The following is a 26,374-nucleotide window of genomic DNA, read 5'->3' as shown; positions in this document are numbered from 1 at the left end:
ACCAGCTCCAAATTGTTACGTGCGTATCATGCATCAGCGGACCATCAAACTTTTGTGTGTATTTTTTTTTTCACGCCGCAAGTAAAACACGAGCTATTTCCTGAGGGACTACTGAATCCGGTCCCGCTGCTCCTGATTACTATTACACGGCTTCTGGAAAATTGACTTTCGGCCAAACGTCGGTTTCATGAATGATTAATTGTGTTTTACTGATTCAAATTGTCCATCGCAATGTCAGCACAATTAATGAAGTCGTAGCCCTATTGTGGTTCAAGAGAAAAAGATTTTGCGATCAAGCCTTTTCCTTTGAATCAATGTTTCCCCTTAATATATATATGTAGTCCTGGTTCAATTTTGGTTGGAATTTGGCAGGTCACACATCGTTCTTTTTTTTTTAAACTTTGTTGAGGTTTCTCCAAATCGGAATTGCCCGGTACATCACAACTATTTGTAGTTGTCAGTCACATTCCCCACAGTAAAAAGGACGCATCAATAAACAAATCAATTGGATCAAGGGACCACTTTAGTCAACTAAAAGTACTTTCTCAGGCCTGGCATAGTGTCAACAGTTACACAAGGCATGGCGAGACAAAGATTTCATGACACATTCATGATGTCTGCCAATATAGAATAAGCATGGAAGGAGTTAACTCTGTGTGTGAACTCTGCAAGCGAGTTCCGATGAATGGCACGGGCTAACTTGTTTGTCTCATTTTATGTTATTTACATTAGAAAGGGGTGTGGGGGGCAATGCATTCCTATTCCCCAGGGTAGACGTGGCTAGACATCCATTAAGGTTGACCGATAAATCATTGCGCCACCCCACCACTCTCAAGCCAACGCAGGTTTCACTATAAAGGCTATTGCATCGCTTCGTTTATTATTACTTAAAAAAAAAAAAAAAACACAAATATCCAATTCAAAAGATACATTTTACCAGGTTATTTGTTCATGTTTATTGCGTGCAGATGTCTTGTGTATTTGTGCGTTTGGCTCGAGGGAGCGGTGAAGCCTGCTGTGCGTGGTGATGAGCAGCCTCTCAGTTTCCATAGCAACACCCTAACTCAGTCAGTCTCCATGGCAACTAACAATGGCATTAGCCGATTCAGATAATGTTCATTTCAAAAAGGAATGATCGCTCTCACCGATGACGATTCCAAGATGGATGAAAGTAGCTTTTAAAAATATTACTCTGATAATAATGCACCTCGCCCCCCCCCCCCCCTCCCGTCCTTCTTCTAACATTGTTTCTCTTCCTGAAGTGCGCGCCAATCGTCCAACATGTGGAGAGAGTCAAAACCGTGACTTCACTGGGGAGGAAGCTACCATGACCCTCGGAGAAGTCAAGAGGCACTTTCTAAACCGCCCGTCTTTTCCGGGTGGCTGAAACAGGCTGTCGCAGGACAAAGTCGTACCGCCAATATTCCATCATCGGAGGTAGTGTGACAGCCGTCACCGCGGTTGGGCAGCACTACTCGTCTATTCGGGAAATCTGCAAGCCTCCCGCCCTGTTGTGTTGAAAGCAACGTTGCTGTCCAACAAGTGTTGTGCATGTCACACCAGATGCTGACGCTGGCTCAGCGGATTCTGATGACAAGTGACGCGAAATGGGAGTGTACTACTTTGGCTTCAGTAGGAAAAACAACGCAATTATAGAAATTACTATAGAAATGTGTATATAACAATATTATTTTGCTTTCCAGGACCCTGGCATAGAAACAGTATATCAGAACTTTCAGATAAGAACACTGAAAAAACAAAACACAAATTAATTATTAAATGTAATTGCAAAATGCAATTAAATGTGCCTTTTAAATCGGTGTAACAAACCGATCAAATGGCTGTGGGCCAAGGCAGAGATGTTTGACGCTAGTCATCACAAGGGATCGGGTGTTTAGCCTTCGAAGTGGCGAGCCAGCAGGTAATAATGAACTCGCCGCCAAAAGTCAGGTCAGCTGTTTCAAGAAAGCTGACCTCATGAAACCTTTTGGATTAAAATAAGAGGGTCAAGTGAGGCTAGGTAAGACATGTCAGCTACGCTTGATACGTTATCAGTTTTAAATCCTGTATACCAAGCGGATAGTTGTCAACCGCGTCGCTCTTACTTTTCAAATAGAGAAGTACTTTGACTGATCCATTCAATTTTTCAATATTCGAATCCAGGCTTTGGCTTTCCTGTGAGGAGTTTGCATGTTTTCCCCGTGCCTGCGTAGGTTTTCTCCAGGTATTCCGGTTTTCCTTCCACATTCCAAAAACAAGCACCATAGGTTGATTGAAATGTCTAAAATGTCCGTAAGTGTGATTGACGGTGGGAATGGCTGTTTGTTCCGGGTGTATCCCGCATTGTGCCTGAAGACAGCTGGGATAAACTCCAGCAAGCCCGTGACCCTCCTGAGGATATGCGGTTCAGATAATGGATGGCTGGATGGAATTTTGCTTTGAAATATTTTTAGTACTCCGGGGACTATGGTTGTTCGCGCTGACATTTTAGACAACTCAAGCAGAAGTTTAAATCAACTCCAGTCACGCAAGTACAGTAGTGCTCTGAAGTCGAATACCAACAAGGTCACATTCACTTCAAAGACGAAAGATTCCATCGACATCATCCACACACATCCAGAATATAAACATGAAAGGATTTTCTTGACAGTATGTTCTATGTGCCTCCACTAATCTGAAAATGGCATTCTGATTATTATTGCCTTTGTGGAATACGAGTTACGCAGCAAAATCCACGTGTTTTTTTTTGTTTTTGTTTTTTGCCATCTCAGGGGGCGGCCATTTTGCCACTTTCTGTCGACTGAAAATGACATCACAGTTGTTCAGGGCTCGCGTAACGACCAATCATGGCTAACCTGTTTTCTGAAGCTGAGCCATGGTCAAGAATAAAATTACACCCAGAACATGTGAGATTTAGAAACCACGCAAGAGTTATGAACTGTACAAAAATGTTCGGAGGAACGCAAACCGTATCTATCCGGACGTGTTGCTGAGATTGTCCATAAAATGTATCTGCAAACTCCACTGACAAATGAATCAGCATGTTCCAAAAATATATTTCAAGGCCTAATCTGACCGAATATCACACCCATGTTAAATAAAGTGGGGTGTCATGTGGAATGTGTTCCATATGGCAAGGCGTCATCAAATTAGGGTTTGGCAAGAGCAGATGGTAGAAAAAAAAGTGTCTTTAATGGGTTAAAAATTTTACTAAGGGATCTAATCGTACCTGTTAATAAACTTTGACAACTACAAAGCTCATATCCAAACGGTATTCAACAAAGAGCCATAAAACCATGTTTAAAAAAAACACACTTTTTTGTCTGACAGTTTTTTTGCATTTTTTCTCTTCTCTGCTTCTCTGAACACATGTAGGTGTCATCATTGATTACGTGATGAAAAGAGGAACACCTCGCTTCCTAACATGCTCAAAGACTTCAAAAAACAATGCGTGAATAATTCATCTTCGATCTCACTCAAGAAAGATCAACAGGTTCGGAGCAGCGTCTTGCACACTCGACAAAGCATCTCCATTTGACACAGTCAGCAATCTGCAAAGCGGGTTCTGTGTCTTTAATTTTTGGAGTAATCTATCATCCATTTCCTCTCGACCATTCATTATGTGGAAAAAGTGACGTTTCAGCAGAGCTCTGGGGCAATTTTACCTCCACTTGAATATTTTGCCTGCGTTCTTGTTGAGCGAGGCATTTTTAGTTTGTGCCAAATATTTGGACAATGACAGAGTTGGCAATGGTGCCATGATAAACTACCACAATATGTAAGGACGCGAATGAAACGTAGCCATTTTGAGCTTTACTAAGCCATTTCACGAAATTTGTTAAAGTGATTAAAACAGCGGTCATATCAATGTCAATATTTACAGTCAAGACAAATCCACAAAGGTGTAAATCGAGGTTGTAAAGACGTAGACGCAAACTAATGGTAACATTGAATAAAATTAAGTTAGGTTCGATTTTACCACGAAACATCCGATTGTTTTGACCAATGAAAGATGAAACGGAGGATAAATTGTATCAGAATGATGGAAGGAGACATTTACGGAGAAAAAAGCAAGCAGTTCACAATCCAATAGCAAAACACATTATCTGTCTGCTTTTCACTTTCAAAAAAATTAAAGATAGCAAGAAAAAAAAACGGAGCCACAAAAATGCGGCTGGAAGTTTGGCAAAGAATCCCTCTTTCAACCGTATCTCCGAAACTGATTTTCTGTAGCTATTTTGTCGACATGTTTGAAAGTTTATCGTTGAAAATCCCAAGTTTGGTTGTTGTTTTTTTTTAATCATAAGGTTCAACAAAAAAGCACTACCGTCACATGATTAACAGTAAGTCTCTTGAGCAGACGTGTTCAGTAAACAGAAGAATTAAGCTGAAAAAAAAAACACTGAATGTGATTTGCACTTTCGAACAGAATCAAGGCAACGATACCCACACAAAAGCATCCACAGGAACGAAGTGGCAACATTGTTAGCGGCTCAATGACAATTCCATGGCGCAGCCTACGTATATTCTTTTCTGTACATTCACAAAGAAATCAGTCTTATAGACAAATGAAACTCTTTTACAGTAGTACGAAAGTCTGCATGATGCAGCTTTCCGTTTATGTCGAGGAAGCCATTTTGAGCTGTCCCAACGTCGCAAAATGTAACAAACTTTGCCCTGCAATTGACTGCCGATAGTTTATGGGAGTTAAAAGCAAAGAACGGTCTCAAGACAACGGAAAACGGATATGGTTTAATTTCTGTCATTTCTTCACCAAGTACATTTTGAAAAGAAAACCGATGTAAGCCGCAGAGAACACAGTGTGTTTTTCAAAACCTCAAGTATATCTTCGACTCGTGCTGACAAACAAACCCTCTTATTGAAATGTATAGACGAGTGTACAAGTAAAGCTTCCGTCGAGTAGCGCGCATCTAAATGACATTTTTCACATGGTCAGAAAGCTTTTTATGCTTCATTCACACAATGACAATGGCGCATGTTACCATGAAAGGAAAGAACGTAGAAACCGAACATAACACAAAGCCTTCGATAGGTTTTCTGAATCTCACGAATATATTTTGCCCGTCCTGCTCTTATCTTTATCAACCAACAATTCAAACCAGTAAATCAGACGTAGTGTGGGAAAAGGAGAGAGACTGACATCGAGCTATATCGAGCTACAATGTTGCTAAGCTACAAAGTTGGTTAAAAAAATCCGACTCTCGGACTCCATTTCCTTTCCATAATATCATTGTATCACGAACCACTCTGCGATTCACACACCCGAAAGAGAGCGGGCTGGTTACGTTTTCCCATCAATAATAGAATAATCGTCTCAATCACTAATCTCCTTAGAATCGCAGCAATGTATTCACACGTGTAACAAAGTCAATTAGGACGGCCAACGGTTATCCGATTAGCGGGTTAGGGTTCATCTTTTTTTTTTCCTCCGCCCAACTATCACGCTTGAGTATGCTCTGGTGCTTTCTTTTCAGAAAGTCTGTTTAACTCAAGCAGAGAATACGTACGTGTCAGTCAATAAAGTCGGAAATTTGACACAAAGGGACCAAAAGGACTATACTGTAGTCCCCAAATGCTTTTACTTTTGCGTCCATGTTGTAGTAGTTCGTCCGTACAAACCGCATGTACAGAGCAGGATAGATTAACATAAAGGGTTGGAATATTCTGGGAAATTGCCACATCAGAGGCGCGACAGGGCATTTATTCACTTGAACTCTTCGAACAGAGCCAAAGCCGAAGCAGGACATTGCCAAATCCGACGTGCACGTTCAAACAGGCCCTGAATACTTGTGAAATGGTGACAATTGCTTTCAAAACGGTGACCCTGGGCTGTTCACTTTCCCGCAAAGCTTTGTCATCATCTTACAGCATCTAAATGCCACTTCACAATGTTGAAGTAAGTTGAGAAGCTTCACCCAGACAAGAGTGCTTTGCTGCCCATCTTTCAGCATATTGATGCCAAAGAGCCATGTTGAAGTGAGCTGAGGAACTTCAGTTGGATGAAAGTAAGTAAATGCTTTGCCGGCATCTCTCTCGATCACAGATTTTTGATGGGTGGGTGTGGAACGTATCTTCTGGGTTTCACCATTAAGTTATCCGCCTCACTAGGTGCACGGTGAGATGAATAAAGACAACGCCGCTGCATTATAACAGAAGTGCACTCGTGCTTCACTGTCTCTGCTGGCTGACTGACAGTCCACCTCCTACAACATTGAGCGCCCACGACACAGCCGGTGATTCATCGGCCCAGGGATTCATAGGCACAGGTTTTTGCCACCCAGGCATTATCTTGACATTTATACTTTCAACACTTGTCTGGAAGCTTGTTGCTGAACACAGGAGGGGGGTGGAAGGGAATATATGCGTTTTGAAAATCAGCTTAGGGGTAAAGGGAGTCTCAGTGGGTGTCAGAAGGGTGCTTTATCACACAAAAGTCACAATAGGAAACAGACCTCACCCACTTTTTATGTAATCGTGTGCGTCACATGCTACACTGAAGGTCTCCGCTACACTCAGTCATTACACCTTATGGTCATTCATCACACTCCTATGTTGTGCTTTACATTTTATCTTGGAAAAAAAAAAAAGCAGACGCGGACGGAGATGGTCAGCCTTGTCCTCCAGACAGATAGGTTCGGTCCCAAACAGTAAGGCGGAGCCCACCCGCCTGCCTCCCTACCAATAACTCAATACATGGCAACATCATTGTGAAGACATTAACTGTGTCTCCATTGACTGCAGCCCAGTGGACACAAACAGAGAAATCAATAATCAGTTCCTTTATGGAAATGAGATGGGAATATAGGCTACATCAATTATAGGAGAGCTGTGTGCTGCATCTTATTATCTTGCCAGAGCCATTTAGAGGAATTAATGGAGCTGCCACAATTGATATTAAATACTATGTGCACTGTAGATATAAGTAGCATTTTTTTCCCCTTTGGTGTGGCTATGCAACCACAAAATGACTCAGCACACGTCAAGTCAAGTCAGCTTTTATTGTTAAACATGCTCGATGTGCAACATACAGCAGATTAAATGTATTTCCTCTCAGATCCACTATTTACCGGATCGCTGTATGAACGGAGGCGCATTTCATTGAGGAATTGATTCAAGGCATTATACAAGTTCCCGCAGTATGTGTCTCTCTTATCGAGGTCCAATGCAGAGATTCTCTCCTCAAAACCATACATTACGTATCTATCAGCACGCCTGATGAAACCAAAAGGAGCTACGCGCTCAAGTCACACATTAGAGATCAGTTTTCTAGGAGACGTGTTCTCTCAACTCTGCTTTAAATCGGACAAAAAATATTGAGGAAAAAGGGGAGACCAGACAAGCCCCAACTAGCAAGAATCAATCAATAACTGCGCTCCTGTGGACGAACAAGCCCGTTTAATCTCCTCAACTGTTATTAGCAGCCTTTTAATATTCTTTTTTTCAGTCAAACTTTAGATATTGGTTTAAACTGTGACTAAAAAAAAGAAGACGTAGTTGTTTTTTACCTGTTCGGCGCAGCGTCCCCAATGCAACACCGGCTTTGTCAGACCAGTGCCACACAGTCACTGCGGGCTGCATTTACCGTAATGACTCTATGACTGACGCCGATCTTTTTTTCTAAGCCCTTTGAGGTTCATTACGGTATTAGATTCCGCCCCACCTAAACATATACAAATTTAAGTATCTTTTTTTTTGTGTCTTGCGATAAGGTTACGTGTTGACACAATGATAACGAAGTCATTTTAAATAAATAACGACATAAAACAAGGGCAGACATTTTGTGTCTGCACCGTAGGTGTTCATGTCACTTTTATATCTTCAGTTGTAAATGTAGCTCTTAAAATGATAATTGAAGACTCTAAATCGTCCTTAGCTGTGATTGTGAGAGCAAATGGTAGTTGAAGTCAGTTGGGGTCCAGCACACCCGCGACCCTCGGGGGGAAAAGGTGGTTGAGATCATGGGTGGTTGAATAAAATCGTTTTTATATCAAACGATTCACTTCACTTGCCGTGTTACAATTTCCTGCTTACATTTTAAATCAACAGGAGATGCAGTTACACTTGTTTTTCATAAAATCTGAAAATCATAGACCGATTCATTTTTTGGTGGTTGACGAAAAACCTATACCAACTGTTGGCAAGCATCCTTCTTTATAATAATACTATTTTATAATAACACATTTTATCATTTTTATTTTGAGGTATTTTGTTTTCGGTTGCTGCTGTCAGTTAAATGTGGAGGAGAAATACATCTTGTAAGAAGAAATATAGGTTTCCCCCCACCCAACACACACGCACACACACACACACACACACACACACTACAGTATTTAAGTATGTGAAAGTATCTGCCGCTTGTCTGGTTTAAGATTAAATAAACTCAACGCAGTAGTTCTGCCAGAGTTACATTGGAGACGAGAAATCGTCTGGTTCAAATCACAGTATTTGTGGAACATAAAAAGTGAAACCAACTTTTAATTTTACTTGAGGCACACAAGTGTAGATGGGAGATGTGAGCCTGTCTACCATCTTCCTCTTGACGCCCCCTGATAGCAGTGAAGGAGATTCGATTTCTTCGGTGAGGAGCAGAGCACCTCGACTCCGCTGACCTCCTTATACGTTAATCATCATTATTGCCGAAATGACCCGACGTTCATTTGTCCTGCCACAATTAGCTTAGGTCGGTGCCATCACATTAACGTCTTAGCTTGAGGATATATTTTACAGCCCTAGGTATTGAGTAGTGCAGTACTGCACCCTGTACTGTACATCCAGATTAATTTGCATGTTCTTGAAACCACCTTGCTGACAGTATCAATCAAAATATAATATTGATTCTTTCAATAAAGTGCTTTTAAAAATGGTACTGGCTTACCTAATAAACAGTACAGTGAGTGTAGAAAGTGCCTTGATTAAACCCCATGGATGAAAAATATGGTGATGCGGGAATCTCACTGCTTTGAATGTTTGAATCTGGTGATTTCATATATATTTTTCTTCTGTTCTCAAGTTGATCCACTTGAATAAGTGATTCGTCTTTTGGGGATTAAAAAAAAAGAAAAAATCCAATGGAAAAAAAAGCAAACCACACAGTATTATTTAATCATTCGATCCTGGCTGAAATGAAGATACCGAATCGTACACGTCGGACTTTAGTATCTGTTACATTGCATTTTTGAAAAATAGATTGGCCGAGATGAAATAGGTACATTTTTCACTTTGCATAGCATACGTGAATGGATTCCATTTTCTTGTTACTCACTTCGTCTTGGATCTCCTGTGCAGTCTGACCTCATCTTGCGCTTTGTCAGAGGCGCTGCCAGCCGGGGCCTTGGAGTCCAGATAGTTTTTTCCCCACAGGTGTCTGAGAATTGCCCATTTTCAAGAATGACGTAGACTTGGAGGAAATGTCTAACAAATTTCTGTGAGGGAAGTTTTTCAGGGTCTCTGGACTCTAAAACACAAAATTGTCTCCGTTTTTCCAACTGCTGGTTGCAACGAAGTGGGATGATCTCTCTGAGCAGCCTCTTTTTTCTGGTGTTTTTGTGTTACATGCTTGGACTGGGACTCTTCTACTGCCTTAGCTAGCGCAATTTTCCCACATCACCTGCTTCGAAGTAAGGGAAGTACTCTTTAGATCTGCATCCTTTTGGGTATAAGGAGGAGAAACTGTGATAAGGGACGAGCGATGCACATCAGCACCACCTTTCGCACGTGGACACATTCAGTGGGGAAAACTTTGGCTTTTATAATTAGAGACTATGCACATCTGATACCCCTGAGAAGATGAAGGCCACCCGGGGAGCAGCTATCAGTTCATTGGAGTGCAGGATAGCGTGTTGGCCTTCTGATGCAAGTGAGGAGCACAAAGGGCTGACAGGGGAGCTTTCAGAGGGAGAACAGGGGAGAGGTCCAGCCACATCTGAAATCGCCCACCTTCTGTTGATCTAGTCTGAAACTCCACTGATGTGCTCTGCATTGTGGACTACTCACATACACAAGTAGAAACACATTCTCGTTTGAATATAAATAAAAGTCAGTACAATTTAAACGTAATTAGAATGCAATTCAGACGAGTCAATTTAACAAACAAGTGTTTGGTTTATTAATGACACAAGTCATGATGGCGTTTGACTGATGCTTTAATAGCATGAATAGCAACTGACTGTAACGATGGCAAGCCGCACTTTGCCTCTTGGGTTATACCATTTTAACTAGACCGGGGGGTGGGGGGTATCGTCCCCAAACAACAAGTGTCAGAAATTTAAACGACTCGACGTTCCCCCTGTATTGACATCATTTTCTTGTTTTTCTTTCTTTTTTCTCTCTAGGTTGTCAAATCAACAACCTAAGAAGAGGTAAGAATATTTAAAAAAACACAAGTTGCATTTTTTGCTTTTAAGGTTGAATGACAGCTACCAAAATTAGTCAATCAAGTCTGAAAGGGAGAAGAAGTCGCTTCACACTCAATCGAGGAAAATGAACGGTTACTTACGTCGCTAATTAAAGCTCATATATCCACATAAATGACACAGTCGTGTAGCTTTTCCACGCTGCTGGACATTTACCAAACATTCTTTGTTTGTTGACAGTTGGATCGAAACCGGTCCAGGTGAGCCGGTGACAACTGACACGATGCCTTCGCGTCCTCTTCCAGAGCACCGATTTGTGAGGTGCCTTGTGGTGCATTCATGGGAACTCAGAGATTTGTCAACCACTGTTAAAAAAATGTCAAAATGTTTTACTATGTCTCACTGTCACGAAATGCCATATGGTCATTGTGGATTCTGATGTGTTCTGAAGTTTGGTATAAACAGATTCTACAAAACTCCCGAAACGGTTGTCGGCAGAGTAAAGGTACCTCCATTTTCAGAGAAACAGATACTGTTTTATGTTCCTCATTATTCATCAATTCAAGTGAACTGGTTCGGGAAATGTACATCAGATTTTAATGAATGATAAAATTGTGTGAACAAAGTTTGACCATTTACCAACAATTATGTCTGACTATAGTTTTTCGTATAAAGTACAAAGACGTCAAAAGGAAGCAACATGCTACATCAGTGATTTGTTTTCTTCCACCAAATGCTGGGACAGAAACATCAACATAAATATCAAATCCTTTCAGTAATAACACCAGTGACAGTACTGTATTGCCTTATTATGTCCCACTGGAGCACACAATGAGGTCATTTGTTTCTGTGTCAACTCCACACATGGATTTGAGGGCCCTCCATAAAGTCATCGCTCTTTGCCTAAACATTGATTGACCAAGACTCAGGTTGACTGTTGTGCTAAATACGTATACTGTGCTGATCGTGTAAGTGAAATGGGGGCCCATGTAGAAATGTTGTGAATATAACAGGGTGAAAGAATAAAAAAAATAATAACTCGCACATAAACAGAACATGACACATTGAGAGATTCCAGTCACGGTGACCCATAAGTGTGCCCTAAGTCTTGCGCTGGGGAAGGCAATGCCATTCCTTGCCACACTTTTCACATGACCCTGCAAGTATCGAAAGGTGATGCAGCTGGTAACGATCATAAAACATAAAACTGTCCACATGTACACCCAGGAAACGATGAATCTAATTTGACTCATAAGGAAAATGGGGTAAGTGAAGTTAGGCGGGTTCCATATCACAGTGTCGTTGGCGTTAGGTAGACCCGCATCCCCGTCATACACAAGAATGACAATTCCGAAAGCCAAGTCATTGAACAAAATCACAAGATTAAGAAGACTAGCTATGAAAGTGGCAACCTTGATGTTTCTCTTCAGCCAAATCAGCGGTGCGCCTCGTGGAGGGACGATATGGATGAAGAAGTAGAAGTTCAGCCAAACGTAGACGCTCATGTTGTTGTGCACAAAGTGCTGCATCATCAACCACAGCACAAATGATGCCGTCAAGGTTAGATAAGCGCCCAGAGCGAAGTTCAGCGTTAAAAAGACCACATACAAAATGGAGCACCACATGATGTATTCCAAGATCGTCTTCAAAGGCTGCTTGAGTCTTTGACTGTTGCTTAGCGGGTTAGCCAAGCAAAATAGAAAGAAAAAGTTCACGGCGAGGGTGAAAAGGACAAGTGGGCCGTTGATTAAAAAGAATTCCGGCCCACTGATATCAATCTGTTCATCCATTGCTGGTTTTAAAATCTCAAATGATTCAAACAAAAGTCGAAGTTGCTCAAAGTGTCGCGGCTTGCGATGGACGACTTGACAGTGGAGGCAAGGGACTGGTGTTGGTATACATTTAAATAATAGGCTGACCCCACCGGAGGAAATCTCAATGGTGCGTTCACTTGCAAAGAGAGCGAGGAGTTGACCTGCTGATGCACTCAACTTGGTCAGGGTAATTGAGTCGAACATGGAAATCATGTTGCCAGCCTTCCTGTTGACACAATTGCCTCTTACAGACATACGAGCGCTGCCTGAAGTAGGCTACAGTATTTTTTTATATATGCGAGCCCATCATTTTAGAATACCCGTCATAGAAAAAAAAAATTATCTATGCGACTTCGCTTTCGAGTCTTTTTACCAGCCAATCGGTTTTGTGAAGTACAACACTATAAGCTTCACCGTTCATCCTTTTTGACTCCTGTCAGCACTCTTTGTCATCGCGAGTCAAGAGACGAGACATCTGTGCAATATGTTTTTAATTAATTAAATAAACACATCCGACTAAAACGCCAGAATGGAGAGGGGATATAAGTTGCATAATAATATTCAAAACAAATTATGCTACATCTTTACAATCCAACACACTTGGCACTTACAATACTGTACTTCTAGTACACAGATACTAACTCGGTCACACATAAACACACCGCATACACACTTTAAAGCCACATGTTTTGTCTTTCAGTGTATTTGATTGACATTTTCACAATGCCACATGTCCTGCACTTGAGCAATCTGAATAAATAAAAGCTGGTATCGGATCACAAAGTCACTATTCAGTTTCCCCGTAACTGATTTTTTTTTTTCTTTTCAATCAGCGTCATCTACGGCAGCTTTATCAGCAGACTCGAACGAAATCGCTTGCGGCTCCATGAACGTTCATCAGCGAAACAAATGTTTTTGCATTTTCTCGTCTCATGAAGGAAATGAGCTTGACCCATGCAAAGGCACTGAAATGGGCCGAGAAGATTTTTCAGGGCACATTTTACTTGCAAAATTGCGCACTTGAGTCACACGTCGTCACTTGAGTCTTGTCAGTCTGCTGCCGAATGTCGACGACTGTCAGTCGCCCTTGTTTCGGATAAGGCATACAGTGCGTGTTTTGTGTTCAAGCTTAGAAGTAGTCTCTGCGGCGCGAGTCGTCACTTATGAAGGATGGGTTCCATTGGGCTGGGTAAATACAAGAGTGACGAGATCCCGGAAGACCAGTGAATGGGTACAAACCATTTCTATCCAGGTCAGAGTTCCGCAACGCAGGCTGCAAGTAAGCACAAACACTGCTCTTTAGTTTTGTCTTTCAGATTAAGACTATGCTAAGCAGTCAGTGGTTCTGTAGAGTGTGCGTGGGAGGGGCGGGGTGTCTTCTTACAGAATAGTAAATGTCCGTCATTTGCAGCAGGTTCTTGGTGCTGCCGTTCTCTTGCATCTCGATGGTCTCCCGGCCCCACTCCATGGAGATGCGGTTGCTCTTGGGGAAGTCGGCGTAGGGAGACATCTGGAGGTCTCCGCTCTTGAAGATGATCTTGTTGAGGTCATTCTTGTCCTTCCTGATGGTTAAAAAAAAAAGAAATAAAGAAAAAAGTCCAGGATACAAGTTTTTCCTTCTGATTCAACTTTGAATCAAGATCAAGAAAATCTTACTTGCAGCAAGTGACAATAAGAGCAATGATGAGGATAAGGAGCAGGGCGCCCCCCGCAGGCGATACGACAACCGCAATCAGCTTGTAAACTGCAAGGGCAAAATGAAGCACTTGAAACATCTGCAAATATTCTCTTCACATGTTGCTCGATTTAGTTCAATGACAACAGTTAACCCCTCCGTGAGTCGTCACCTTACCGCGGTGGAGGGGTTTGTGTGTCCCAATGATCCTAGAAGCTAAGTTGTCTGGGGCTTAATGCCCCTGGCAGGGTCACCCATGGCAAACAGGTTCTAGGTGAGGGGCCAGACAAAGCACGGCTCAAAGACCCCTTATGATGAGCAAAATATATGGACCAAGGTTTCCCTTGCCCGGACGCGGGTCACCGGGGCCCCCCTCTGGAGCCAGGCCTGGAGGTGGGGCTCGTTGGCAAGCGCCTGGTGGCCGGGCCTACACCCATGGGGCCCGGCCGGGCACAGCCCGAAGAGGCAACGTGGGTCCCCCTTCCCATGGGCTCACCACCCATGAGAGGGGCCAAAGGGGTCGGGTGCAATGTGAGCTGGGCGGCAGCCAAAGGCGGGGACCCTGGCGGTCCGATCCTCGGCTGCAGAAGCTAGCTCTTGGGACATGGAATGTCACCTCTCTGGCAGGGAAGGAGCCCGAGCTGGTGTGTGAGGCAGAGAATTTCCGACTGGATATAGTCGGACTTGCCTCCACACACAGCCTGGGTTCTGGTACCAGTTCTCTCGAGAGGGGTTGGACTCTCTTCCACTCTGGAGTTGCTCACGGTGAGAGGCGCAGAGCAGGTGTGGGCATACTCATTGCCCCCCGGCTCAGTGCCTGTACATTGGGGTTCACACCGGTAGACGAGAGGGTTGCCTCCCTCCGCCTGCGGGTGGGGGGTCGGGTCCTGACCGTTGTTTGTGCATATGCACCAAACAGCAGCTCAGCATACCCACCCTTTTTGGAGTCCTTGGAGGGTGTGCTGGAGAGTACTCCTGCTGGGGACTCCCTTGTTCTGCTGGGGGACTTCAATGCTCACGTGGGCAATGACAGTGAGACCTGGAGGGGCGTGATTGGGAGGAACGGCCCCCCCGATCTGAACCCGAGTGGTGTTTTGTTATTGGACTTCTGTGCTCGTCACGGATTGTCCATAACGAACACCTTGTTCAAACATAAGGGTGTCCATATGTGCACTTGGCACCAGGATACTCTAGGCCGCAGTTCGATGATCGACTTTGTAGTTGTATCATCGGATTTGCGGCCGCATGTTCTGGACACTCGGGTGAAGAGAGGGGCGGAGCTGTCAACTGATCACCACCTGGTGGTGAGTAGGCTCCGATGGTGGGGGAAGATGCCGGTCCGTCCTGGCAGACCCAAACGTATAGTGAGGGTTTGTTGGGAGCGTCTGGCGGAATCCCCTGTCAGAAGGAGTTTCAACTCCCACCTCCGACAGAGCTTTTCCCATGTTCCGGGGGAGGCGGGGGACATTGAGCCCGAGTGGACCGTGTTCCGTGCCTCTATTGTTGAGGCGGCCAATCTGAGTTGTGGCCGTAAGGTGGTTGGTGCCTGTCGTGGCGGCAACCCCCGTACTCGCTGGTGGACACCAGCAGTAAGGGATGCCGTCAAGCTGAAGAAGGAGTCCTATCAAGCCTTTATGGCCTGTGGTACCCCAGAGGCAGCTGACAGGTATCGATTGGCCAAGCGGGCCGCGGCTTCGGTGGTCGCCGAGGCAAAAACCCGAGCGTGGGAAGAGTTCGGTGAGGCCATGGAAGCCGACTTCCGGACGGCTTCGAGGAAATTCTGGTCCACCATCCGACGTCTCAGGAGGGGGAAGCAGTGCACCACTAACACTGTGTACAGTGGGGATGGGGCGCTGCTGACTTCGACTCGGGACGTTGTGAACCGGTGGGCAGAGTACTTCGAAGACCTCCTCAACTCCACCAACACGCCTTCCTTGGAGGAAGCAGAGCCCGGGGACTCTGAGGTGGGCTCTCCTATCTCTGTGGTTGAAGTCACCGATGTTGTTAAAAAGCTCCTCGGTGGCAAGGCCCCAGGGGTGGATGAGATCCGCCCGGAGTTCCTCAAGGCTCTGGATGTTGTGGGGCTGTCCTGGTTGACACGCCTCTGCAACATCGCGTGGACAACAGGGAGAGTGCCTCTGGATTGGCAGACCGGGGTGGTAGTCCCTCTTTTTAAAAAGGGGGACCGGAGGGTGTGTTCCAACTACAGAGGGATCACACTCCTCAGCCTCCCTGGTAAGGTCTATTCAGGGGTGCTGGAGAGGAGGGTCCGTCAGGAAGTCGAGCCTCAGATTGAGGAGGAGCAGTGTGGTTTTCGTCCCGGCCGTGGAACAGTGGACCAGCTCTACACCCTTAGCAGGGTCCTTGAGGGTATGTGGGAATTCGCCCAACCAGTCTACATGTGTTTTGTGGACTTGGAGAAGGCGTTTGACCGTGTCCCTCGAGGAGTTCTGTGGGAGGTGCTTCGTGGGTATGGGGTACCGAACCCCCTGATACGGGCTGTTCGGTCACTATACCACCGATGTCAGAGTTTGGTTCGCATTGCCGGCAGTAAGTCGGAATCGTTTCCAGTGGAGGTAGGACTCCGCCAAGGCTGCCCTTTGTCGCCGATTCTGTTCATAACCTTTATGGACAGAATTTCTAGGCGCAGCCGAAGCGTTGAGGGGGTCCGTTTTGGGGGCCTCAGTATTTCATCCCTGCTTTTTGCAGATGATGTGGTGCTGTTGGCTCCTTCAAACGGGGCTCTCCAACTCTCACTGGAGCGTTTCGCAGCCGAGTGTGAAGCGGTTGGGATGAAAATCAGCACCTCCAAATCTGAAACCATGGTCCTCAGTCGGAAAAGGGTGGAGTGCCCACTCCGGGTCGGGGAGGAGATCTTACCCCAAGTGGAGGAGTTCAAGTATCTTGGGGTCTTGTTCACGAGTGGGGGTAGGAGGGAGCGGGAGATCGACAGGCGGATCGGTGCAGCGTCTGCTGTGATGCGGACGTTGTATCGGTCTGTCGTGGTGAAGAAGGAGCTGAGCCAAAAGGCGAAGCTCTCAATTTACCGGTCGATCTACGTCCCAACCCTCACCTATGGTCACGAGCTATGGGTCGTGACCGAAAGAACGAGATCCCGGATACAAGCGGCTGAAATGAGTTTTCTCCGCAGGGTGTCCGGGCTCTCCCTTAGAGATAAGGTGAGAAGCTCAGTCATCCGGGAGGGGCTCAGAGTCGAGCCGCTTCTCCTCCACATCGAGAGGAGCCAGATGAGGTGGCTTGGGCATCTGATTCGGATGCCTCCTGAGCGCCTCCCCGGTGAGGTGTTCCGGTCATGTCCCACCGGGAGAAGACCCAGAGGAAGACCCAGGACACGCTGGAGAGACTATGTCACCCAGCTGGCCTGGGAACGACTCGGGATCCCCCGGGGAGAGCTGGAAGAAGTAGCTAGGGAGAGGGAAGTCTGGGCTTCCCTGCTAAAGCTGTTGCCCCCGCGACCCGGCCCCGGATAAGCGGTAGATGATGGATGGATGGATGGATGGATGGATGGATGGATGGATGGATGGACAACAGTTAATCTTAATGCCGCTTACAGTTTCCGCAGTTGAATCCTCCAAATCCGAACATGCACCTGGAACATGACAAAGAGGCGGGCGTAAGAATGTGGCCTCAAGTCCAGTGTATACAAGAAGGGCATCAACAAATGTGATCTTACGGGACACAGGTGCCATTTTCCAGCTTGTAGCCATCCCCACATTCTGGAAAAACACAGATGGCACTGAATAAGATTTTTGTTTTACACCGGCCCTTGATTATATTTTTGCCACAGACTACAAAGCGAAAAAAAATAGACATAGGACTTACCGAAGCAGGACAGGTCATCGAGATTGTGTTTGTAATAACCTGGTAGACATTGGCATTGGGCTGTGCCGCTTACATCAGTGCAGGCGGAACGCTCAGGGTTGCACTGAATCTTCTGGGCCATACAGAGCCTCTCCACTAAGGGAAGAAAAAAAAAACGTGAGCACCCATGAAAATAAAGAAAACGCAGATGACGAGTGGTCCAAAATGTCATGGGAAAAGAAAAAACACAGAACATTTTTGTGTTCCTTTCAATTCATTGTCCACTTCTTCAAGGGTGTCAAACTCAAAGCCTGTGGGGCAAGATTTTGACCTACAAAAACTTGCCACAATTTAATTCTAACTACAAATCTAGTGTGTGTGCAGCTCAGCCTTCAAAAAAATAAAATCAGTAAAACTAGCATGGTACAAACGGATCTTCCAATATAGCAGTTAAACAAAACCAATAGTTTGTGGTAATATAGAATTAGATGGTGGAAGAGACTCGTTTGTAGCTCAAATGCATCCTCTAGTGGTAGAATACAGCATTACATTCTCTTACTCATCATGTTGGCAGTAGGTTCAAGGTGATGGTGGTGCACAAAGATTGTCTTTTTTTTCCCCTACCGTGATAAGTGAGTCTATGTCGCAGCACCACGAGGCAGTGAGACTGTGAAGCGGTGCAGTTTTTCAGAGACGTCTGGATGCTGTTGTAGACCACAGCACTTGTCACGTCGGAGGACATGGAGAACATGTTGACGGCCGATATATGAACGCTCCCCTCTTCTCTATGAGGAAGAGATCTTTGAATGAGTCTGCGTACTGGGTCGTTTGCATTTTTTTATCAGCAGATTTCTCCGGGTGATGAGATAATGAAAGTTTGTCATCATGCTTTGAAAAAAATGTCTCTATGTGGTTTCGGTACCATAGCCAAGGCTTCCATCGAGTAACTGTCGAATTTCGCCTTGAGGGATGAAGGTGAGTATAATGTTCTAAATTAAAAATACAACAGTGGTTTGGGATGGATTTACACAATATTCAAATTTGTAAAAAACTAAGTGGAATGCCTAATATTATCTAGTCCTATTAAAAATAGCAACAAAAAAAAGAATAAATAGTATATTATACATGTATTATAAAAGTCTCATCTGCTTATTATTTTGGGTTCAAAAGTGCATCAGCAATGCAAAAATAATCTGGGGTGCAAGAATAAATGAAATCAGTTAGATACACGGTATAAAAATTTCAGTAAGTATATTAAGTAAAATAAAATATCAAGCAAATACCTGAATAATGATACAACAGAACAAAGGTGACAAAAGGTTAAAAGAAAATCAAGTTGAATAACGACATCTTAAAAGTGTGCAATAGTGTCGAAAAGCCTTGATATAAAATAAATAGATAAAAAAAAATAACGATCACAATCCAATCATTTCAGAATTGCTCTTGGGGCCCCCTAGTGGTCATGGGGCCCGATGCAGGCGCTTCGATGGCTTTGCTTGGTACCAAAAGCGCCGCTAGACGAACTGCATTGTGCTCATTTGTTGACAAATAATGATCATATTTGTGTGACAACAGTAATAAAAAGCAAAGAACACAAAACTAGGACATCTAGTCTTTTTGTAATTAAAAAAAAAAACCTCAACAAACTGTCTTGCTAGTGATGGCATGCTATTCCTGTAGCCAGTCCATCACCTTTTCCTCCCACATCCTCCTCGCGAAAAGTCAGACAATGATAAACTGAAGCCATGCACCGTTGAGAGGTCTTAAAAATGAACTCATGTAATGAACTCACTTCTTACTGAGCGTGGAGCGGCTGTAACCTCGGAGGTGGGACAGGGAGGCGTTGAGCTGAGGCGGAGAGAGGACAACAGTGAGAGAGTTGTACATAATAGCCACATCAGCAGGGAGGAGAATACAGAAGAGCGCACCATCTGGATAAAATTTTGGCACCTCCCATAGTGAATGATGAAATAGGCCTCAAAGAAGTAAGACTTGAGTGGATGTTGTGAGGAACGTCTATGTCATGACCTATGATGACCTCCTCGTTTGTCAAGATGTCCATCAAGTGTTTAGTTAATTTTCATACCTGCATTCAAAAGAACTAAAATTCTACAAACTATACTCAGTCTAAAAAAAACGTCTCACCAACTGTAGAATCTCTCGCTGGATTTCATGCATGGTGGCGCTCTTGAAGACAATCGGGTCATGTGACACCCCGTTCACACGGAACGTTCCCAAAAAGGTCTTTGCTGTGAAGGGAGAACATACAATTGCATTTCCCCATGGAGGTTTTTGCGTTTTGACAGTCCCCCCCCCCCCCAATATGTTACCTTTGGTGCAGGTACGTCCATTCTCCAGGTCGAAGCCCAGCGGGCACTCACAATCGAAGGAGCCTCTCGTGTTCACACATCTGGAGCCGACAGGGCATGGGTCCTTCTCACATTCATCTGCATCTGAACACACGATCATTTTCTATTCAACTGACACTGAATCCCAAAGCTTTGTTTTTAACCTCACGACTCAGGTCATCTGGATTTGGTTCCGATTCGGATGGAAGCTCACCCTGGGTGCAGGTGGGGCCCGTCCAGGCCTCTTGACACGTGCAAGTGAACTGACGCCGTTCGTAGCCTGTGCACGTCCCTCCGTTCATACACGGGTTGGACGCGCAAGGGCCTCCTGCTGTTCATGGAGGAGACAGTTTTTATTTGGTTAAAATAAATCGGTCTTGGTAAATTACTATTTGTATCTTCACCGCAGGAAGAAAAAAAGTCAAGAAATCGTTTGTTATTTCAAAAGAATATCCAACTCGGCCTCAATATCGGAAGTACTGTTTTCATACGAAAATGTTCCATTTAAAAATTGTGTTGTGAGTGTCAATGAAGCTTTTTTTTGTGATTTCAAATTGCGTGCCCTTACTGCTCCCTATTGTATCAATCTAACAAGAATGACTTTTTACACCAAATACCACCTTAAGTGCTCTCAAACATGAAGCAGAGGTTTTATTCTCAAATATATATTTATGCAGTTTCAACATAAACACTGGGCTGACAGCAAAAAAGAAAAATAAACAAATGATTCAATACAAATGTTTTGCACATAGGTTAAATGAAAATTGCACCTACAAAAATATTTTAAAACAATCTACAAAAAATTAAATGCAAATCTTAAACGTTAAATACAACTGAATTCTACTCAGTGATTATTTTTTTTTCACGTACCACCACTGACACGGATCTAGAAAATCTACAGTACAAAGATCAAATTGTGTCAACATTTATCCCCGGTATAAATAAGATTTAGTTTGTTTCAAAATGTCAAATAGCGCTTGGTTCGTACTCACTTGTTGGAGCTGCCTTGGTGGGTCGGACATGAGTGGTTGTTGTGGCCGTCGCCATCTCTGTGGTCAGCCTGTCTGTTTGTTTGCGAGTGGTGGACGCAGCCTCGGTGCTCCTTGTTGGGCTGCTGAGGGCGTGCGGAGCAGTGGTTGGTTGACTTTGGGTCGGTGTGGAGACGGCCGGCGTGGCGACGCCTGGCGTTTTGACGCCCGGCGTGGTGACGCCCAGCGTGGCCGCGCTCGTTTCCTGCTTCGAGGTGGTGACGTCGGTGGGCTCGGCGCTCGCGACAGGCGATGAGGTTGCTTGGCTGGTGTCGGAAAGGGGAGCAGCGGGGGTCGGTGAGCTCTGCTGAGCCAGGGTGGGGTCAGTGGTTCCGGGGGTCGTGGATGGGATGGTGCCCCGGGTTGGAGACTCCGCATTGGAGATCTCGGACGTGCTAAGGAGCCTGAAAGACGAGGTGGCTGCCAGCGGAGGGATTCCGGTGGACACAGTTGATGTACTTGTATCCTCTGTTAATTCAAATCTGTCGGGAACAATTATATAAATGCGTCAACACTTTATTGGAAACGCTTTCTAGCAAAAAATCAGCCAGCTACGAATTCAATTTTGCGAGCACATCAAGAATGCTGAAAAATATCAAGGCATGAAAATGTCACCATTTGGGGAGGCTTGGTGGGGTGGTGCTAACATAACAATTTGGGAGAGCACTGTGGCCGCAAAATGAAGTTTAAAGTAATGGAATTGGAAGTATTAGTGGAAGTCAAACGCACATATTACTGAAAGATGATATCGCATGACGCCTTCTTGTGACTATAGCTCAGGATGACATTATAGCATCAGGAAGAGGAGGTGAGTCTATTCGTTCATTCATGGAGTAAAAGCACTTTAAATGACCTCTCGGTGACTGTGACTGCCGCGGTGGTGATGAAGACCTCAGTCGTTTCCTCGCGGGAGTCCTGCTGATTAGTTGTACTACTGATCGGTGGACGAGCTGTGGTGGAAATAAAGCCCACAATGTCCCTCTCGCTCTTGGATGAACTTCCCTCCGTGCTCCAGCTGAGGCTGTGAGTGCTGAAGCTGACGGCACTGGTAGAAGATTCAGCAGTGGTTTCCACCGTGGGCTCCTGGTAGGACACGAGGGTGGGGCTCCTTACGGGCGGGACGACCGGAGGAGTGATTGAGAAGGATTCTTCCAGTTGGTCAGTCCTGGCTATCGTGGGTGTCAAGTGTGAAGACACCTCAGATGTTAGGATGTGTTGATGCTCAGTGGCGTTTGGGGGGCCAACGAGAGTTTGGGTTCCTGTGGATGTCTCTGGAAATGATGATTGAGTGAGCGAGCTGGTTTCTTCATTCCTGGTGGACGAGGCAATGTGAGTGTAGTCCTCGGTCTCTGCTCCCCCTCTTGATGGTATATTCCAAGTCGAAAGGGGTTGACGGGAGCTGGAACGCTCTGTCGAGACCGAGGAGGAGCTTTTGTTAGAGAAAGAGGAGGTGACGGACAGAAGAGCCCGCTCTCCAGCCCGGCTAATGGCGGTCGAGGTGAAGATGCTGTCTGTGAGGATTTGCGCCTGCGATGGGGAGGACACGACGTCTCCTAGAGGGGAAACCGGGCTGTCCCGCCGCAGGCTGGAGTCCTCTGTGGACATCGAGGACACCGATGCTTTGCTGGACACACCGGTGGAGACGTCAGGCAGGTTTTGGGTTCGTAAGGCGACCCTCCAGTCTCTACTGCTGCTATTGGGTTCAGAGGAGGTGCCAACCAAGGAGGAGGTGAACGGCTCAGTGGAGGCACCAACAGTCTCCGGTGACCTGGTACTTGTTTCTCTCTGAGTTTGGGTTTGCTCGGTGTCTGAGGAAAAAACAAAAGTGCATCGTTATTCAGAGACAATATTAAGTATGTTATGCAAGAAGTGTGTATCAAACTGGCAGCCCTTCGCATCAGTACCCAAGGAGCTCTCGGTTTCCAAAATGTTGGTGATTTAAGCTAACAATAACTGCTCCTGCATTTAAAAGCAAACCCCCCCAAAAATCATCGATTCATTTTCTATAGCACTTGAGCTCATTAGGGTGATCTGGAAATTGAGCCATTCGCAGGGAGCAAACACAACATGGTTATATTATTTTAAACGTTTTGGGTGTTGAACTTGCAAGTGAAATAAATGTATGCAAAACATTTTTTTTGTTTCTTGGACCATTTGATTGCAAATTCATTAGCACAGCAAATGGTTGTGTGACTCTTGGTTTTCACACTATCAACTTAGTCGGTGGCACATGCACTTCTACTAATATTCGCTAGGGGGCGGTCTGGGAACCTGCCTCCATCCACAGGGATGATGCTGTGAAGAGACCCGCTGTTTGCTGCAGAGCAGTGGCAACGATTTTGGGCGGAGGACAATTGGCAGCAGGGCTTATCCACTCTAACAAAGGCTTGAAGGCCTAAATATGGCGGTGAATGTCTCTGCTGGGAATCAGTCGCTTCCTTCCTAAAGCTGAGTGAGCACAAGGTAGAAGAGTGTCACTCTTGGATCTGAGTTTCGCAGTTCAAAAGTTGTTTTTAAGCGCATTAACCACTGGAATTAGGACAGAGTCTTTTTCGTGACATGATATAATGAAAAAAAAATTACAACAAAAGTCATGGTATCTGTGTTGTACTGAAAGCAATGACGGACTGTTAATACCCTATTTTTGCTTGAGCGTCTCCAAGACTGGGAGTAACATGGCAAGTGACTGCAGGCTTTGTTTCAAAATGGCAAATGACCTATTTTAGTGCAACAATTGTACTTTACAAAATAAAAATTAAAAAAATCAAAGCATTAGCGCCACTTTGTTACATTTTTATTTTTCATGAACTGATGCCTCACTGTGATTTTTACATATCACTCGCAGTAGTTGATACAATTTCACTGACAGTGCCATTATTCAAAATAGACTAGCATCACAACAGCGACAAAGGTTGCTGTCCGAGTACGGTACAATTTTCATACGTAAATAGAATAGAAAGCAAGTCGAGAGCGACTTTGAGTGCGATTGGGGAGGGTTGAGAGACCACATGTTGGACACATGGTGACTGCAACCTTAATTCTATTCTATTCCTAACGAAAACCACTTAATCACTGAGGATTTAAAATGACACAAAGAAATACTACAGACTCGCCTGGAAAACAAGAAGGGCGTTTATGTAAGGAATGTAACCGAGAAGCAATTGTTTTTTTTTGGGGGGGGGGGGGGGGTGTAGGCTTTATTTAAGCATTGCAGAATTGTAGGTCATACTTAGGTCACATTTACCACCAGAGCTACCTTATATTCATCCACTAGTGTTGTTCTTTTAACAGTTATTCACTCACTCGACAATACAACTGCTGACATTTACACAAAAATGTAATAATATATATATTTTTTTAAATCTTGACTATGACAAGGACATGGATTGTGTAATTGACAATCAAGCTTCTTGAATCTTGGTATAGTAGCCTACTTGAGATCCTAAAGTCGTATAATTTATGATTTTTTCCCCCCTTCCCATAGTTTTTTGGGGGGGACAATTTTGTTACAATGGCTTTTAATGGAAGAGAAAATGTGAAGTATCAAAAAATTTGATACGTGGTTGTATCAGTGTGGGACACGGACCACTCATGGACTGCAGGCTCTCTGTTGTGGTACGTGAAAGAATCAGAGTTAATAATAAATAAAATGTACAATATTTAAACAGAGTATCATGGAGATGTATTGCATTCATTTGGGGAGCAATTTTTTTTCTGAATATTTTTTGGGGGTGGTTGTTTTTGTGTGTGTGTGTGTGTGTGTGTGTGTGTGTGTGTGTGTGTGTGTCTCAGAGTATTTGTTTCTGTTTGGGGGAATATTTTTTTCTGGATAAGAAAAACTGAAAAGATTTTTTTGCAAAACAGTTCAAACTAATCCAAAAAATCAATCACCCCCCCCCCCATTAAATTTCCATACCTCAAGTGAATGAGTTTTGATTCCATAAAATCCAATCACATTTATTAGAATGAATAATCTAATATGCACAGAAGATCTTTAAAGGTGTTTTATGTAGAATTTGCCCCACTACATTTTTTTTACATTTAACTTTAAAGTTGAATGTTTGCTGTGGAAAAAGATTTTTTGAGTTATTTTACTTTGTTTTGTATTTTTAATGTTTGAACTGTATATATTGTTAGAGCGGCTTACGATATTAAATCCACTTTGTTTTCCTTTTTTGATGAACACTTAGGCTGACTATGTTACTGTATTTATAGTAGCACTTGGCGTAAAAAAAAAAGTTCAAGAACCATCTGAATAAAGGGATACACTGTGGTTAAGAACCAACTATGCTGTGCGAATATGACAAAAAGTACTTTATTGCGGGGGGGGGGGGCAGATTTCAGTTCAAATATAACCTGACGCTTTTGGTGCAGGGTGAGGCTGCAAAGCACTTGTCACGTAGGCCGCAAGAGACGCTACTTACCCGAAGAGCGTGTGAGCAGCAGCAGGTCCTCCTGTGATGGGGCCGATGAACTCTCACTGGAGGGAGAAGTGAAAGAAGTCAACTTGTCCTCCGTGCTGCTCGCTCCATCGGTGCCGCTAGCGGAGTAAACGACCGTCGTCCCCGCATCCGGACTGCTGTTAATGGGGGTCTCTGCCCCGAGGGGCCGCGGTAGCGTGAACGCCAGCCCCCACAGGAACAAGCCGAGGACGGGCTCCCGCGACCACGTTTTCATAATTTCAAAGAAGCCAGCGCGGTGGTCGTTGAAGTCGAGTAAAGACAGACCGGTGGGTCTCCCGGGGACAGCATGGAGCGGGAGAGGAAGCCTCGCCTTTTAGTGAGCTTCCATAGCCCGCGTGAGAGTTCGGCGTTATGTCCGGTCGTATCGGTTGGGGAAAAGAAGATGAACGAGCCGGGGGGCGAGGCGGCCAACAGCAGCCTGTTATCACTGAGCGGGAACAGGGCTCCTCCCCCTTTATTCGGCGGCGCGCGCGCACGAACACGCATACGCGCGCGCACACACACGCGCGCACGATTGTAAACCATAACAAGTTCAGTACATCAACCAACATTAACATTTAAATTTAATCGATTACTGAACATGTTGATGTATCACAGTAGTGGATCACTATACTTACAACTAGCGACTAAACACAACATTAATAATAATAATAATAATAATAATAATAATCAATATGGCTCTGCGAGAGTGGCTACTTTTACAGCAGCTCCTATACTTTTTGTTCTTCTACTTTCTTCCTTTCATAACTTTGCTGCTGTAAAGTGGGAATTTCTCCATCGTGAGACGAATAAAGGTTTTCTTATTCTTAATAATACTCTCATATGTGGTTAACGGACGACACGGTTGCTGA

The 26,374-nt window shown here is 44.5% G+C and overlaps 3 protein-coding genes across 17 annotated transcripts in view; all 3 read right to left on the bottom strand.

Annotated features, from left to right (window-relative positions):
- Positions 1-7,641, bottom strand: part of map2 (microtubule-associated protein 2) — a 41,855-nt gene extending 34,214 nt beyond the window's left edge. For 12 of the 13 annotated variants that reach the window (XM_052081619.1, XM_052081625.1, XM_052081626.1 and 9 more), the window contains exon 1: positions 7,527-7,641. The gene's annotated coding sequence lies outside the window, so the exon portion shown is untranslated. The remainder of the gene's footprint in view (positions 1-7,526) is intronic. The other variant, XM_052081622.1, reaches the window with a different exon arrangement.
- Positions 7,642-10,858: 3,217 nt separating this feature from the next.
- On the bottom strand, positions 10,859-12,565 carry LOC127611264 (uncharacterized). The gene has a single exon (XM_052081687.1). It carries the CDS (start codon positions 12,440-12,442, stop codon positions 11,183-11,185), a length of 1,260 nt encoding a protein of 419 aa, XP_051937647.1. The 5' UTR covers positions 12,443-12,565; the 3' UTR covers positions 10,859-11,182.
- A 96-nt stretch (positions 12,566-12,661) lies between these two features.
- On the bottom strand, positions 12,662-25,952 carry heg1 (heart development protein with EGF-like domains 1). Of its 3 annotated transcripts, XM_052081649.1 has the most exons (15): positions 25,485-25,952; positions 21,914-22,868; positions 21,244-21,542; positions 21,025-21,213; positions 20,247-20,363; positions 20,015-20,137; positions 19,830-19,933; positions 19,477-19,532; positions 18,309-18,469; positions 17,706-17,840; positions 17,557-17,599; positions 17,435-17,472; positions 13,844-13,931; positions 13,572-13,749; positions 12,662-13,460 (listed from the first exon to the last, which is right to left on the bottom strand). In XM_052081649.1, exons 1-15 carry the CDS (start codon positions 25,735-25,737, stop codon positions 13,317-13,319), a joined length of 2,883 nt encoding a protein of 960 aa, XP_051937609.1. In that variant the 5' UTR covers positions 25,738-25,952; the 3' UTR covers positions 12,662-13,316. The 3 variants fall into 3 exon arrangements, with proteins under 3 accessions (XP_051937609.1, XP_051937607.1, XP_051937608.1); XM_052081647.1 differs by having other exon boundaries at positions 21,025-21,542; XM_052081648.1 differs by having other exon boundaries at positions 20,247-20,360; positions 21,025-21,542.
- Between the last annotated feature and the right edge of the window lie 422 nt (positions 25,953-26,374).

The sequence above is a fragment of the Hippocampus zosterae genome, chromosome 12, assembly GCF_025434085.1.
Source record: "Hippocampus zosterae strain Florida chromosome 12, ASM2543408v3, whole genome shotgun sequence".
Classification (NCBI taxonomy): domain Eukaryota; kingdom Metazoa; phylum Chordata; class Actinopteri; order Syngnathiformes; family Syngnathidae; genus Hippocampus; species Hippocampus zosterae.
This window is presented reverse-complemented; position numbering and strand designations above follow the sequence as displayed.